The following is a 16437-nucleotide window of genomic DNA, read 5'->3' as shown; positions in this document are numbered from 1 at the left end:
ACGCCCCCCTCGCCCCTGAATCTGGGGCTTCGAACATCAGTTGTGCGGGGCTGACGACACCGGGGCCCTTTCGGCTGGTTCTGCCCACGGGGACGGTCTAACAGGGGACACCAGGGGGGGACGGGGGGCGGGGCAGGGCCTGCAGCCACCAAGCACCCCCCCCCCCCTTTTGGGAGGCCGCGGAGACCTCCCAAAGGGGCCGAAGCCTGAGCCGTCTCCCAGCTCTGGAAGGTTCTTGACTCCCAGCTCTGGAAGGTTCTTTCCTGCCACTGCGTTCCCTGCAACGCTTCAGAGCTTCGGGGGGCTGCGGCCCCAGGGCCCTGCCCCTGCCCCTGCTCCTGCTCCTGCTCCTGGGCTAGCTTTTTGAAGTCTGCATTTAGCCTTTGGCTGATGAGACCCATCTCCAGGGGGCCGCGCGGGGTAGCGGGTGGGGGAGGGCCGCTCCCAGCATGCACTTGCTGGGATTCCCGGCTTCCTCCTCCCTCCGTGCTTGGGGTAACTCGGCCACGTTCGCGGGCGGCGGGCTCCCCCTAGGGAGCGGGCGGGGAGCTGTGCGGCCGGGTCCTAGGTGGCAAGAGGCGCCCCTCCCCCCACGGCAGGCCCGTCTGCTTGTGGAGCCCTGCAGGGACCGCCGCCTCCTCTGCAGCCGAGGGCCGTGGGGTCAAGGGACGGGCCCAGGACCCCAAAGCCCCGCTCAGGACCCGGCCTCGGACCCGCTTTGTTACCCGGCCGCCAGGCTGTGCGGGCCGAGGCCGCCGGACACGGAGCCGCCCCCCCGCCCCCCCACAGCCTGCCCGTGGCCGGGCCCCCCGGGAGAGACGCACTACGTGTGTGCGCAGCAGGTCCCCACGGCCGCGTCCCCCCCCCCCAAGCACGCACGCCCATGTCTGCATGTGTACATGGAGTTCTCTGTGTACCGTGTACATGCGCCCACGTGTGCGTGTATCACGTGTGCACGTATGTGTCCCCAGCGCGCTGGCAGCCGCCGGAGTCTGCAAGGTCACGTGCATGTACGTGTACAGGCGAATGCGCGTGCGCGCGCACATGTTTTCAGTCTCTCTCACACGCACACGGAACTGTGAGCCCCAGGCCGCAGAGGACGTCGGGAAGCCGGCTTTGCCACGTGACAGGCCAGGGTCCGAGCTCCCCCTCGCTGGCAGCCCCGCTTTTTGTCTCTGGGCCGGGAAACGCCCCGGCGGCCCCGGGCTGCCTCAGTGAGCGGCAGTTACTCTTCCCCCCACCCCTGCGCCCTCCCCCGGGACAATGGCGCTGCGCTGGCCCTGGTCCTTTTCCCTTCCGGGCCCATCTCCCTCATGTGCGCGGGAGGGGGGGCGGGGGCGGGGGACGGGCGGCTCTGAATCTGTTCGCTTTTCCTGGAAGGTTTGACGCCTTGGGTTAAGAGACGGGAGCCAGCCGGGATGGGAGGGCAGCGCCACCTTGTGGTGCTGCCAGCGAAGCTGTGCAGGGATCTGCCGGGAGAAGCCGCGCTTCCCTTCCGAGAGCAGCGCGGGGCGGCCCGCGGGAGCGCGCGTGAAGCATCTCGGGGCCTCCCCTCCCTTAGTACGCGAGGAGGCGACGGCGGCCCCCGTAAAACGGGGCAGGGCCGGCTTCCGGGCCGGGGGCTTTCCGTGGGCCCCCTGCAGGCGGGCGTGGGGCGGGGAGGGAGGAGACGGAGCGGCTGGGCCGGCCGGAGAGCGGGGGGACGCGGCGCCCGGCCCATTTCTTCCCAGGGCCGCTGCCTGGCGGCCGGGGCGGGGGGCTTCGGCCTCACCAGTCTCGCGGGGAAGCCAGGCGGGTGAAGGCGGCCGCACAAAGCCTCCCTCACAGAAGCAGAGGAGTCCTGGCGGGGGAGCACCCCCTAGTGCCAGGACAAAGGAACACGTAACACAATAAATAGAAACACCTAGAACTTACGCGAGGGTCAGTGTATGGGCTCCTATGTCAGCGCCCGCTGGCGGCCGCCGCAGGCGGTTTAATGGCTTCACTTCCACTTGAGTCAGAGGGCCCTGATGTCAGGGATGGCCGAGACACGGGGGTGGAACAGGAGGGGCGGCCCCGCGCATTGGCAGGGGAAGGAGGCGCAAGGGTGACTGGTGGGGACCTCGTACAGGGCTTAAGGGAAGATTTTTTTTGGTACAAATACAGGGCGGGCTGTGGTTTGTACACGTGGATCGTGGATCCTTCAGGATTTCAGAGCACTGGCCATTCATTTGCAATAAAAAAATCCCCCAATAGGCAAGGGGGTCAGAGGTTGGTATATGCAGCACTTTGGGGCAAGAGAATCACTGGACAGAGAGATGGCCACCAGATCCAGAGGGCAGAAAGGACCACCAGGTAGCCAAGATGACTAAGAGGGCCCAGAACTGGCCTTTCCATTCCCCACTTCCAAATATTTGCACACCTCTTCCCCTCCCCCCTCCAGAAGTCCTCCTTCCCCCTCTCCAGTTACCTTGAAGGCTGAGCCCAGGTGCTCCCGTGGATCCCTTTTCACCCCCATGCAGAGGGGCTCTTTCTTCAAATTACCTGGATCTAAAAAGGCAAAGCCTTCCTTCTTCCTCCTCGCCCGCTAGTCCGCTGTGTGGAGTAAACATCCGATAATTTGAATTGAAATTCAGATGGAAAATGCTTCCCAGAGGTAGAAATAATGTGTTGCCACAGGGACGTGGGTATGGTATTCCTGGGCATCCAAAAAGGGAGCTTCCAGGGTTAAAGGCTGAACAAAAATAGTGATTATCAGATAGGACAGCTGTCCCTGTTTTACATGCAGGGTTGAGCTAATCCTGATGGCAGGGGACGCTCGGGACCCCTTCTGTCTCCTGCCCAACGGTGCATCAGATGGGCAGAAGCACATTTGGCTTTGGCTTTTAAAACGGATTTCTGCTCTCAAAGGCCTTCCGGAACTCCATGAACAGAGATGAGAATAGTGAGAACAAGGTCAGTTGCCCCCAGCTGACAGCAGCAGACCAGAGAGGAGGATGGTTAACGGCTCACTACCTCCCTGCCTTCCACACCAGGAGGGAAGTGATTCTAAAATAGCTTCTTCTTCCCCCATCCCAGACCTGTCCTACCAGCAACTTATTTGTAAACCGACTTCACTCACTGATACCAGGAGCTGTACCATAACAGAGTCAGCTGCCACCACGTGCCCCTTCCCCATTTCAGGCGGCTGTACCTGGGAGGTCAATTACCTCATGGTAGACTGTAAATTTGATATTTTCAACTCTCCAAGAAGATTGGCTGTGAGCCCTTTTAAATTCTGGAGCAATTCTCCAAAAGAGGTCAAAGGTAAAACCAATATGGAACATGCTATTTACAACCACTTCCCTTTTTTTGGGGGGGGAGGGAGAGGGGGAGGGTAGCAAAGGACTGAAAGACAACGCGGGCACCCAGCAATTGGGGAATGGCTAAAACAATGTCCGTGACTGTTGCTGCTTTCAAAGGAATGAGAATTGGGAAGATCCATATGAACTGAGCAGAAATGGAAGGAGCAAGCTGGAATGAGCGCAATCCTATAAATTAAGGAAGCCAAATTCTGAGTAATCAGAATAAGCAAAGAGAGGTGGGAAGCACGAGGCAGATGCCTGACCAGTAGGGAAACCATCAAAGCCAGGAGACTCTACTATTCCCGGTGACCTGTGTAACTCTGGGCACGCGCCACCCATCCCAGTGCCCCTTTTCCTCACCTGGGAAGAAAAGGGGGATTGCCCTGGAAAGCCTTCAAGGTCCTTGGCAGCTCTAAGCCTCTCATCCCACGTGGGACACGTGGTCAGCACCGGTCACGGTATAGGTCATTTTTATTTAATCTTTGCTACAAAGGAGAGTTCAGTTTGGGGTGTGAGTGTGGGGGGTGAGCAGGACTGTCTCGATTCAAATAACTGATATATATGCCAAATGCAGCGATGAAACATTAACTTTAGGCTTACGTTAGGTTTACATCTGCATTCTCCTGGCTGGGCTCGCTCTTTTAAAAATGGATTTTCTTTTTTCTTTTGGAGTCTTCCTTCCACCTATCACTTGGATCTGTGAGCTAATTGGGAAGTTCTCCACTTACTGTTAATTAATCAAGTCTTCTAGGTTCCCCATTGAGAAGCATTGGGGAAAATGGGGCTGGAGGAATGATGGATAATTATATGGATTATTATGCCTTTCAGGTCATCTCCACGCCCAAAGGCTCAGAAAATCCCAAACCGCACTTCCCAAAGGGTTCTCACGGATCAGAATTCGACATGAAAAATACAAGAGACCCAAGACACATTTTAATCTTTAAAAAAAAATTTTTTTTTATTATCGAATAACTGCCAACATGACTCTTTACACAGGCCGGCTGTTTTCTATAAATATTGGTTTGGGATTAATTTAAAAGTCATACTTTTGCACTCCCTAGACAACAGAGAGTTACCCAATCGTGAAAATTAGACTCTTTGAGAGTTCTCGTCCTCATTCTTTCTCCTCCTTTCCCCAAAGAATGAGGACGCTTTTGCCTCTTCGGGTCTGTGTAAAGGTTCCTTGGCAGGAGTACATGCATATGACTTTAAAATAAGGACCAATAATCCGCCGCTAAAGGTAATGCACAGAGAACAGAATACAGTACGTAGACATCATTTCAAATAAATACCCACATATAGACAGATGAAGTTATTTTAAATGCAACAATATTTCTTATAAATCAATACTGTAACAGAAAGTGAAAATAGAGAAGTCCCCACATCTAGGAATAATAATGTTTATTCCAGCAAACAGAACTCATTTGTTCCTGCCATTTATATTATTATTATTTATTATTATAATTTGTACTTTTTTGAGGAAAAAAATGCCTTCTTCCTCCCGAAGTACCAATTTAATCATTCCCACCAGCTTCAACAAATGCCCCGAGCCGCTTGGGCTCCGAGTTTTGTTGCTGTCTTTTTTTGTTTGTTTTTTATTCGTTTCTGTTTCCTGAAATTACAATGATTAGATACCACATGCAAGAGAAGATATTAATGTCTCGCCTTCACATTCGCAAAGAATACTAATGGTTAAACCATGCCCACCGCTGCTGCCACAGAAAGCGAACAGAAGATCCACAGCCAACACCCATCGGTGCCGCGACCAGAAACGTCCTCCTTCTTTTGCACAGCTTGCTTCTTTGTTCGGTAAAAGTCCATTTGGTTCCCAAAGTGTATTCAATGTTTTGCATTTGCTTTTCTTTCTCAAGCCCTGAATTTGCCAGGATCCGCCTGGTAAAGTATCACTGACTAACAGAATTTTGCACAATCTTTCATCTCTCGTGGGATACGAAGAGACCCATTTTCAAAAACAAATGAGCTGAGGCGCTTGCTTTACTTTGTCTTTATTGCTCCACATCTTCCCAATTCCCAACCAGCTCGTCCCGGTTCCTTTTTTTTTCCTCTAGACTAAAACTATATCCTAGGATTCTCCCTCAAATTAGCAAAGGCACTACTGGCAACAATGAATAACAAAAAGGCGTTGAAATTGAACACCCTATAATTGACAACTTTAGAATTTTTCTTTCTAAATGTACCATAATTTGGCACAACAAACAAAGAGGTAACGAAACAATTCCAATTTGGAATTTCACTGGTACAGTTGTAGAAAATTCTGTTAATCAGTCATGCTTCCCAACCTCCTCCAATCCAGAATCTCTGGAGTTTGCAAGTAATACTACTGCTTTCATCGCTTTAATTTTATTTTTCAAGTGCCTATTACTGTTTTAACCAGAGCAAAGTCAAGTTTCTTCTTGTTACATTGAACTATTCCTAAGAATAATAATACAATATGAAAAAACCCCAGAATTTGAATACCCTGGATTTCTTAATGAACATGGCAGTTAAAAATCAGTCATTTAAAACATAAACCATAACATTTCATAATTAAAAAAGGCTGCTGAAGCACAGCACGTAACAGTTTAGCAGAGCCGCCCCGCCACTGGAGCCGGGGTGCTCATCTAAACGGAGTCTAGAGCAAAAACAACCCCGAAAAGCTTACAGATTTCTGCAACATGCCTCTGGAGAAATCAACAAGTACAAATGCATGGAGACCTACCGTGAGCATAACCATTGCTTCTCATAGATCTTTTCTACATGAGGAATTAAGGAAGCTAATACAATATCAAAATATCAAAAGTGCACAGGTTTAACAATCAGAATAAGAAAGGAATATAGGTAACAACCAAAATGGCTTCCCCCGACGGTCCCCCCTCCTCCCGACCCCCGACCCCGTCCGAACATTTCTAGTAGACTCATCGTTTGTTTGAAGGCGGCTTCTTCAGCACTTGTAAAAAATGTTTCCTGCAGCAATATCGGCACACGAGGCGTGCAGATTTTCTTTTTCCAACCCAGGATATGCAATTTTGAAAATGAGCGCAGGTAGTTTATTCGTGAGAAAAAGAAAAAAAGAGAGTGGAAATTTGGGATTTCGTCCATTCCTTTGGGCAACCAGAACTCCCTGGGCTGGTTTAGCCACCAGCATGAACAGTTTAAGAAAGTTGCAATTTGAGCGAGGGCACTGTAGGCCAATTCCATCTCCGGGCACTACTCTACAGCTGAAAATGAGGGGGAAAAATGAAATCACATTAGAAAAAACAGGTTACTTATCCCACTAAGAGGTCTGACATCTTAATACTGATAGCGCCGTGAGAGCTACAGAGCGGGTTAGTGTGGTGGCGAGAGAGGACCCAACGGTCTGTCTGTTAGAGGGGCGGCCCCTGAGCCGGCAGAGAGAGAAGGGGGCTGCCCGAGCGCTGGAACCCCGGAGGCCCAGGGACCACGGGCTCACCATTTGCTGAAGAAAAGATTTCTTACAAGTACTGAAGGGAGAGGCTGCAGGAGCAAGGGGCCGGCTGGGAGGAAGCATTGGAAGAGTTTATCAGTGAAGCTAAACGGTCTCTGGAAAAACATGCAGGAAGTGTGGGTCATGCGGGCCAGCGCCGAAATCCAACCGACAAGAGCCTGCTCGAGGAGGTAGGTGATGGCTGAAGAAATTTCCCACGTTAAGAATCCCAAAGAGCCGAGTAAGTAGAGGCGAGGGTTGGACACAGATCAAGCTCAGGAGCAGAGAGCCAAGAACACACAAGCCCTGTGATGCTTCCCTAAGAGCCTCATCTACATGAGCAGCCACACTGGTGGGATGGACTTTTTTTTTTCACAGCCTCAGTTTTGGACCAGATCACAAACATAACTTTGAGAAATGATGGAGAATGAAGACAACCCGAGGGGTTACTCAAAACCGATGACAGGACACGGAAACAGTCACATCACCTCAGGTCCCTGTAACACTGATGATCCCTTTTTACTGAAATCTCAGGGACTAGGAAAGTCACCATGAGCCGGACACCTTGAAATCTTTGTACCCACTGGGCTGTGTGTCAGAACCAGAGGCCCTCCAGGATGGGGTATGTGTGAGTGTGTGAGAGTGTGTTTGAGTGTGAGTGTGTGCAGCTTCCTGCCCAAAGGGAAGCCCCTGAGACTGACAGGGCCACAGTGGGGGAAGGGGGGATTGGTACAGTAGCAGAATGAGTACATCGGCTTCTAAAATAACAAGTGGCTCACCGGCAAAATGAAGTTTGAATTTATGAAAATGAGCACTTATTATAGGAGACAGACCATGTACTGAGCTTTCTTGCTCTTTTTTTCAGACTTCAGTTATTTACCAAGAAAATTTAGTTATTGGGGAAAAAAAATCAAGACCAAACCTCCCACTTCTCCAATCTGCTGACCCTTACATCACACCCACATGGACGATTTCTATTCTTTAGGATATTCCAGATGTTTAAAAAAAAAAAAAAAAAAAAAGGAGCAGGGTTCCCCGTGGAAAAGGAAAGTAAGATAGTTTCAGGCACTTAAAAAAAAATCAAAATCTTGTGCCTCCTTGGGCCTCACCAATCCCCCAAACCCCACTCCAGAAGCAGTCATTTCCAGGCTTCCCTAGCTCTCCAGACACCAGTCCCAGAGATCCTTTTGTTTCATTGAAAATTGGACTCAAGGGCCTAAAAATCTACCTGCAAGTCCCGGGGTCACCAGATTTCTCCGGTGGGCTAGGGGCCTTGCTTGGCCAGATAAATTTCCTCTGCTTCCGGCTGGCTCTGCTGGAATGGTCAATGTGTGAATGTGGGAGTGTTTAAAGGATCCTTTCTTGCTCACTTAGAAAACCTGCTCCCCATGGACGGGGCTAACGCCCACTGGGGCAGTCCCCTCTCGGGCATCCCTACCCCTACCGACTAAGCTCATGCGTGGACGGCCTGTGGACACAGCATTTCTTCTCCTAAATTCGCATGCTGCTGCAAGAGACTACCTAAGGCTGGCCCAAGAGCCACCGTCAGGAGACTACGTCAACATACACCCTACTACCTTATGTGTTCCCGAAGGGGTCCAATTGCATAACTCGATAATCTCTACGGAAAACATGAAATGTGCAAGTTTGGGAGCCCGGCTATGTCCCGGAAGCCCCCATCACCCTTCCTTCTAAGGACCTTGGTTGCGGTGTCCGACTCCCGCTGATGGGCAAGTCATCCAACTACCCTTAAATGCAGGACCCGGTCTCTGGGACCGCCCCATTTCCGGGACCACCTCATCAGCTCCAGCCTGCCGGGCAATTTGTTGTGTGCTTGACGCGGCCCGGGAAGGGGCGGGAGGCATGTTTGTGCTCTACACCTACAGCGAGGGCCTCCCAATGTACAAGCTCCAGGACACGCTCCCCTCAATAGAAAAGAAAAAAAAGTCCCCCACCCGCCCACACTGGTGATGGAAGGGTCCGCTCCCCTACGATAACCCGGACCAGGGACATCCCCCTCACGATGCTCACGGCCAAGCCCGGCAGAGGCAGCGGGTGCGACGGGGCGGGAAGGACAAAGAGCGGGAGCCTCTCCCCGGAACGTTAGTGGGGCGGAAGCGGACAACGGAGAAGCCAGCGGACAGCGGGGCGCGGCCCAGGCCCCGCGGCGCCCCAGAGCCCCCTAGTCGCAGTAAATCTTATACTTCTCGCTGCAGAACACCTGGCCGCCGAGCACGGCCGCCTCGGGCCTGTCCGCGCAGGAGCGCAGGTGACTTACGCTTGGGCTACTGCTCTTGCCTTTGGAGGCGGACTTGGTGCGCCCCCTCTTGGCCTGCTCGTGGTCCAGCTCCAGGTGCTCCAGCCGCTGGGTCAGCGCCAGCTTCTGCTGGATGGCCATGCGCAGCAGCGAGTTCAGGGTCTTCTTCTCGTCCTCGGCCGCCGCCAGCTGCCGCTGCATCTCATCCAGCTGCGTCACGTACTCGTCGCACCTGCAACGGCAAAGGAGGGAGGCGCCTGAGACCCCGAGGCCCGGGGAGACCCTGCAGCCACCCAGGCCAAGAGGAGACCACGCAGCCTGGGGAGAAGGCCCGGAGGGGCAGGAGAAGGCCCGGGCCGAGCGGGGACCCCCAAGGGTAGGGAGAAGGCCCGGGCTGAGAGGAGACCCAGCAGCCCCTGGGAGAGGCCGGAGAGGCCCCGGGAGAGAGCCTCCAATACTGTCCAAGGACAAACGGAAATTTTGGCCAAGTGGGGCCGGCCCAGCCCCAGGCACTTTACTAGCGTTGTGACCATGGGCAAGTCACTCAACTTAAACCAGCCTCAGTTTCCTCATCTGTAAAATGGGAATAGCAGCAGCTTCCCTCTTAGGGTCTTAAGAGAGGCCAGAAAGGGACCAACCTTAAAGTGTTCTGTACATGCTGGCCATTGTTATTCAGGGAACCTGCCAGCCCCCGGGCGGCCCCTCCCCCTTGCGCTAGCTCTCCAGTTACGCCTCACACACGCCAGGCTAGTCCTGGCTACTTTTCCCAGGCAGTTTGAAATTGCTGGGTCCCGTGCTGACCACCAGGGGGAGACAGAACCCAGCAGAGTGGCCCGGTTTCCATCCTCTGCCAGAAACCCAGTGCATCCAAAGGCTTGGAGGGCCCCAGGCTGGGGAGGCCCGAGGCTGGGGAGTCAGGTAGTGAGGCGGGATCTGAACTCGGGGCGCGCTGCCGCCCGGCCCGGCGCTCCAAGCCCGACACCAGCTCTGGGCAAACACCGAGTTCCCGTTTCCATCTTGCCCCGGGGCCCCTGAGGGAGGCCGGCACAGAGGCCTGGCCTCGGGGATCCCCACTCTCCCCGTTCTGCCCCCGAGAAGTCTCAGGAGGCTGCCCCATTCTCGGCCAGGACTCGCCACCAGTGGCCCGCCAAGGAGCCTGCCGGCTCCAGTCTGGACACCAGTGTGAGTGACCCACGGCTCTCTCTGTGTGCAGGGCGACCATTGGATGCCCCCATCAGGGGGTGGCCAAGCGACCATTAGGCTCTGGGAGAGTCCGTCAGCTCTGGCCTTAAGCTGTGACTGCAATATCACCTCCCACGTATATGTCATGTCTCGAGCTCGGCCGGCGCCAGGGCTCCCCAGGGCTGCAGCCCTCGTTTCTGGGAGTGGGGCCTGCCTCCTTTCTTTGCCTTAACCAGACCCAGTCCCAGGAAGCTGCCGAGAAAGGGCAGGGACCAAATCAGAGCTGGTGCTGCCGGTGGTTCCTTTAAAAGCTGGACGGCTTGTTCCCAGTGGCCTCCAAGAACACAGAGACCACAAGTCTGTGGATCCCGGGGCTGATCCTTCCTAGTCGTCAGCTGGCAAGTTATCTAGAGGCAGAAGAGCTGGGGGCGAATCCTGCCTCCTCTGACTCCCTGCTTGGCCCTGGGCAAGCTTCCTCCACCCCCCAGGATGGTCAAATGAGGGCTTGGCCTCCATGATGGAAGGTCCCTTCCAGCCCAGCTCTAGGACGACCCAAAGAAATGCCAGGCACGGTCCCTTCTAAGGAAGGCCCAGAGGCGTCCTGAGCAGCAGAAGCCAGTTTCTGAGTGTGGTGGAGGGCCAGGGGATGGAGCTGGGCGGGGGCTGTGGGCCAAGAGATTTCCTCCCAAGAGGAGCTTGCTGGGAACCGCCTAAGCCAGCCCTGCCAGCAGCACTGAGACCCGCTGGGTCCAGGCAGCCAGAGATCCCAGCCGGCCCACCCTACATCAGAGGCCCTCGGTCTGAGGCTTCCTCTGCTCTGCTCGTCAGCAGCTGTGCCCACTGTGGACTCACCCTGCATTCCAAGCCCAATTACAGCGCCCCTGCCACCCTGTGAAATCCCAGCTGGTTCTCCCTGATGGCAGGTCCCAAGGCCCGCGGGCCTCCCTGGTTCTGAGCTCTGGCTCTCCTGCCCCACCTCCCTCTCCCCACCCCCCTGCTTGGGTTACACATAAGGGGATCAGCAGAGGCTCCAAGCAGGAAAGCCGCCCCCTCGGCCCCTCAGCAGCTGCAATGTGAGAATGGCATTAACGGAGAAATCTCCCTCAGGCACCCAGTGGGGAGAAGGTTCCTCCTGCACCTCCCCTTCTCAATCCTGTCTGCTGATGTCCAGCTCACAAGCAGCTGATGAGGAGATTGTGTTTTAAGGTGACAACACAGACACACACACACACACGTGTGCAGACACTCACCCCCCCCCCCCCCACCGGTTACCAGGGATGATCAACAACCCTGGGGGGGGGGGGCAAGCACAAGGCTGGAATTGGGGTTCCCCAGGCAGCGGTGGGACGGTACAAGCCCTGTCCCCAGGCTCCCCCTTTGCAGGCGGTACAGAGGGATCAGAGCCAGACCCCATATCCTTGCTCTGAAGCAGATGACCCTGGACAAGCCACTTCGCTTTCTCTGCCTCAGTTTCCCCTTCCACAAAACGGGACACCAACAAGAGCCCTCCCACAGGACTGCTGGGAGGGCCGAACAAGACGACAGCGGTAACTGCCGCCCCACCTCTGCGTGTGCTCTGCCCCAGGAGGATCACGCCTGCAGGCGCCGCCCCTTCCCCCCTTGCCCGTGAGCTCGGCGCCGTTACCTGGTGGCGAACATGGCCCGCAGAGAGGAGAAGGTGGCGGCGTCCTCCTTGAGGGCCTTCAGCTCGTTGCGCAGCTTCATCATGGTCTCCGTCACCATGGCCTTCTCGTTCTCGTACTTGCTCTTCAGGTTAGCCAGGGCGACCTCGGCCGTCTGGGGGGGGACCGAGGACAGAGGTCAGTGAGGGACGTGGCCTGGGGCTCTGGGCGCCCCCGGAGCTGGCGGCTGCCTGACGGCGGCCTTCCCAACCTCAGGCGGCCTCTGGGAACTGGAAGGGTCCAGCTGGGTCACCCCCCCGCCCCCCGGCCAAGCCCTCCCTACCACCTGCCTGCTGTGGGGTCACCCAAGCCTCTGCTCGACGGCCTCCGAGGAGGGTAGAACTCTGAGTAGGAAGCCTGCTTCTCCGGACATGCTGAGACAGGTTGGAGAGAGGACTTTAATTCCTGGGAAGTCTGTGGGGGCGAGGGCATGAGCGAGTGTCCCAACAGGGCTTGGACCTACCCCGGGATCCCTCACAAACTACGAGGCTCCCACTGGGCGAGGGGCTGAGCCAGGGTACGGGGCTGCCCGCTTTGTGGGGGTCAGGGATCGGCTGCCCTTGGGGCCTCCTCTACCTGCCTCTGACCTTGGATCACAGCATCAGAACCAGGGGGCCCAGAGGCCGCCGTCCCTCCCACAGCATCATGGTGCTGGAAGAGGCCTCTGGCCTTCTAGGCTCACCGTCTTATTCAACAGACAGGGGGACTGAGGCCTGGGGGCTGCTCGGAGACCCCCAGGAGCGTCAAGCCGGAGCTGGCTGCGGGCCCCAACTTTGGAGCCCGCTGTGGGTCCGACACCCCCGAGCCCACGCTCGCCTTGAGGGCAGCGTCCTGGGCCCCACTTAGTTATGGCTGGTTATGGGGAGGGAGTAACGAGCTGAGGCACAAGTGGCCAACGTGCTCCCTGGCCGACAATGGCCCGGCCTCCCTGCCACGCCCCCCGGTGCTTGGCCCATCATAGTCGGGCAGCCCCCAGACAAGGCAGCCAGAGCCAGAGGCAAGAATCCCCGCATTTCACTGAAGGGTCTTGAGTTCGAGCCATCATGAAATAGCTCCCAACTGTCTACACTGGCCTTTGGCAAGTCTTGGAAACCAGATCCGTACTGGTCGCCCTCCTGGTTTTTCCTCTCCTAACGGGCAGAGCGCGCACCCCCGGGGGGCCAGGAGCACTGCCACCTTCTCCTCGGTCCCCCCAGCACCAAGGACAAGGCTCGGCGCTCGCCAGCCTGCCCAGTTTAAGGAGCTTTTCCACGTCCCTTACACCGTTCCTCCCAATCACCTCCCCTCATTCCCTGGGGAGGACAAAACGCCCTTCACCGTGCCCGCAGGCCCGGTGCCAATGGCACAGAGAGGAAGGGCAATGGGCTCCGGGATGGGTGGCCGTGCCCAGCAGGGGGGAGGCCCTTAACGAACGCCCTGAGGGGCACCTGCGCCCCCTCTGGCCTAAGGCATCGGGGATTCCTCGGCTGGAACAGAAGGAGACACGTCCCCGAGAACACCTGCCAATGACGGAAGGCAGGGAGGGAGCCTGGCCCAGATGTCACGGTGACCAGGGCACCAAGCCCCGGGGTCCAGGGAGGGAACCCCTTTGGCTCCCTAATTTTTCCTGGGGGTGCCTTCCCTCGCTGTGCCGTGCGCGCCCCTTGCCCAGCCTCGCCCTTACCTGCTTGTTGGCCTTGAGCACGGTCCTCAGGGTGGCGATCTGCTCGCGCTTGGTGCTCAGCAGGGACTTGAGCTTCAGGATCTCCTCCATCAGCGCCTCCTTGTCCTTGTCCACCACCGGCCCCAGCTCCTGCGTGGCCACGCGCTGGCGGGACAGCTCCATGGTGCGGTCCACGGCGGCCTGCAGGTGCTTGATCTGGTCGCGGATGATGGCGATCAGGTTGTAAATGTTCATGGGCTCCTTGCGGGGGTCGGACACGGGGGACGGCAGGGAGGAGCCGGGGGAGGGCGAGCTGTCGCCGCTGCCGCCCTCCGCCTTGCCCAGGTCGATGGCCAGGAGCCCCTTGGAGAGCAGGACGGGCGAGCGCCGGCCCTTGCCCTCGGGGCTGATGCGCCCACCGCCCTTGCCCTCCTTGTAGTAATCCAGCATGACCCTGTTGGGCGTCTCATTGTTGCACATGCAGACGTGGTGGTAGAGGTTGGCCAGCTCCTCACTGAAGGTCACCAGCTCGTCCTGGGCCACGCTCAGGCTGCCCTGCGTCTCGCCGGCCACGTCGCTGACCTTCTTCAGCTCCTTCTCCAGCCGGGCGGCGTGCTCGCGCTCCAGCCGCCCAGCCTTCTCCAGCAGCGCCACCTTCTCCGCCAGGCTCTGGCCCTCGTTCTCGTAGCGGCTCCTCTCCTCCTCGTACCTGGCTTCGCATGCCTCGTAGTGGCTCTTCAGGCCCTTCAGCTCCTCCCTCAGCTCGCCCATCTCAGCCATGGCCACCTTGTACTTGCACTCCAGGATCTCGGGCCCGTTGATGTCCACCTCGTAGTAGTCGCCGTCCTCGTGGCTGTCGCGGTCCTTCTCGTTGTCCAGCGCCGACTGGCGCTCCTTGCTGACCTGGAGCTTCTTCATGGCCGTGAGGTTCTCCGTGAGCCGGCTGACCTTCTCGTGCTGCTCCGACAGGGCCCCCCGCGTGCACTCGAGCTGCTTCTGGGACTCCTGCAGCGTCGACAGGAGGGTCACCTTCTCTCGCTCCATCTGAAAAAGGCACAAAGCGGGACCATGACTCTCTAGCCGCCATTTGTCTCGGCTCAGAGGCGGGCGGCGGGCCCGGCTCAGCTTCGGGAACCAACACAACGGAACCCCACCACCAGGGTCCCGAGCAAAAGTAAGGTGGCCTCCCTGGTGCCCCCCAAAATAACGGGAAACACAACTGACAAACGGCCAAAGGACAGATGAAGCGATTAAAACCATTTCTAGTCACGTGAGGAAATGCTCTAAATCGCTATTAGAGAAATGCAAATTTAGACAGCTCTGAGGTACCGCTACACACCTGTTGGACTGGCTAAGATGACTGTTGGAGGGGATGTGGGAAAACTGGGACGCTGGTGCATTATTAGTGGAGCAGTGAATGGATTCAAGCATTCTGGAGAGCGACTTGGAACTATGCCCAAAGGACCATGAAACTGTGCGTCCCCTTTGATCCAGCCGTGTTTCTACTGGTCCTGTATCCCAGAGAGATCTTAAAGGAAAGAAAGGGACCCACGTGTGCACAAAGGTTTGTGGCGGCCCCTTTGTAGTGGCCAGAAACTGGAAACTGAGCGGCTGCCCAGAATGGCTGGGTGAGTTATGGTCTATGAATGTTATGGAATATTATTGTTCTATAAGGAATGACCAGCGGGAGGATTTGAGAGAGGCCCGGAGAGACTGATGCTGAGGAAAGTGAGCAGTGACCCATGGTACACGGCAACAAGATCATCAACCGTGAGGGACTCGGCTCTTCTCAACAATGAGGAGATTCAGGCCATTTCCAATAGACTTGGAATGGAAAGAGCCACCTGCACCAGAATGGGGACCAGGCAGACAGCACGGGATTCTCATCTTTTTTTGGTTTTGTTTTGTTGGCTTATTTTCCCCCCTTTGCCGTTTCTCGTGCAGCACGATAATCGTGGAACTCCGTTTAGAAGAACTGCACGGTTAGCCTAGACCAGATTGTTTGCTGTCTTGGGAAATGGAGAGGGGGAAGGAAAGGAAGAAAATTCGGGAGCACAAGGTTTTGCAAAGGTCATCTTTGCTTGTATTTGAAAAAATAAAATACTATTAAAATTTTTAAAAATAATCACAATAATAATAATAATGGGAAATAGACAGTCACAGTACTGTCAGCAACACAAACAAATGTCCACAGTATTGTCCTGCCTCTTTCTCACAAGGCTAGCAGAGGGACGAGGGCAGGAGGGGGCGGGAGGCCACAGCAACCCGTCTCTGCTTTTGGGATCCCCAGGTAACTCGGTCCCCTTGGAGGGTCGGCCCGTCTAAGAGTCCCCGGCAGACCTGCAGTGGCTACCTGTGCAGTGCCTCAGCGGCAAGGACCGGGCCAAAGGGACGCCCGCTTCCCCTCCTTCCCAAGGAGCCTTTGAGCATTAAAGCCAGCTCGGGATTCTTCCACAGGACCCTTCCGGATGCCGAGAGCCGTCAGGGCTCCTCCACCAAGTCTCTGGAAGTCATTCTGTGTGTGTGAACGTTGCTCCTCAAAAACACGAACAGTTTGCTTTCGTGTCTTTTTTACATTGCGTTCTCCACACCAAAGCCAGGACCTGGCACACAGCAGGGGCTTAATATCTGCCGATTCTGACACACTATGTCCCTCGTCCCTTATTATCTAGAGTATGGGGCACAGAAAGGATTCTATAGAACCTAAGAGCCGAGGTCCGTGTTCCAAGGGTACATAGTCACCCCTGTTTTACAAGCTGGAAAACTAAGGCTGAAGGAAGGGCAGCAGGGATGACTCCGGTGGGCTCCCATAGGCCCCCACACAATAGTGACCTCGGGACAGGCAGAAGGAAACGCGCTGCCTGCGAGAGGCGGCGGGCTGCGGGTGAGGAACGAGGCACATGTCG

At 56.1% G+C, this 16437-nt stretch overlaps 1 protein-coding gene across 3 annotated transcripts in view; it reads right to left on the bottom strand.

Annotated features, from left to right (window-relative positions):
- Positions 1-4366: 4366 nt before the first annotated feature.
- BICD2 (BICD cargo adaptor 2) overlaps positions 4367-16437 on the bottom strand; it is a 54382-nt gene continuing 42311 nt past the window's right edge. Inside the window, exons 5-8 of one of the 3 annotated variants that reach the window (XM_031952012.1) lie at positions 13553-14575; positions 11853-12004; positions 9047-9257; positions 4367-6541 (exon numbers count right to left, since the gene is read on the bottom strand). In XM_031952012.1, coding sequence (XP_031807872.1) covers positions 6536-6541; positions 9047-9257; positions 11853-12004; positions 13553-14575 — 1392 coding nt within the window. In that variant the 3' untranslated portion in view covers positions 4367-6535. Of the gene's footprint in view, positions 9258-11852; positions 12005-13552; positions 14576-16437 lie in introns of all 3 variants that reach the window. The other 2 variants (XM_031952017.1, XM_031952009.1) reach the window with 2 other exon arrangements.

Source organism: Sarcophilus harrisii, chromosome 1 (assembly GCF_902635505.1).
Source record: "Sarcophilus harrisii chromosome 1, mSarHar1.11, whole genome shotgun sequence".
Classification (NCBI taxonomy): Eukaryota; Metazoa; Chordata; class Mammalia; order Dasyuromorphia; family Dasyuridae; genus Sarcophilus; species Sarcophilus harrisii.
Note: the sequence above shows the minus strand (reverse complement) of the source record. Positions and strands in the feature narration are given on the sequence as shown.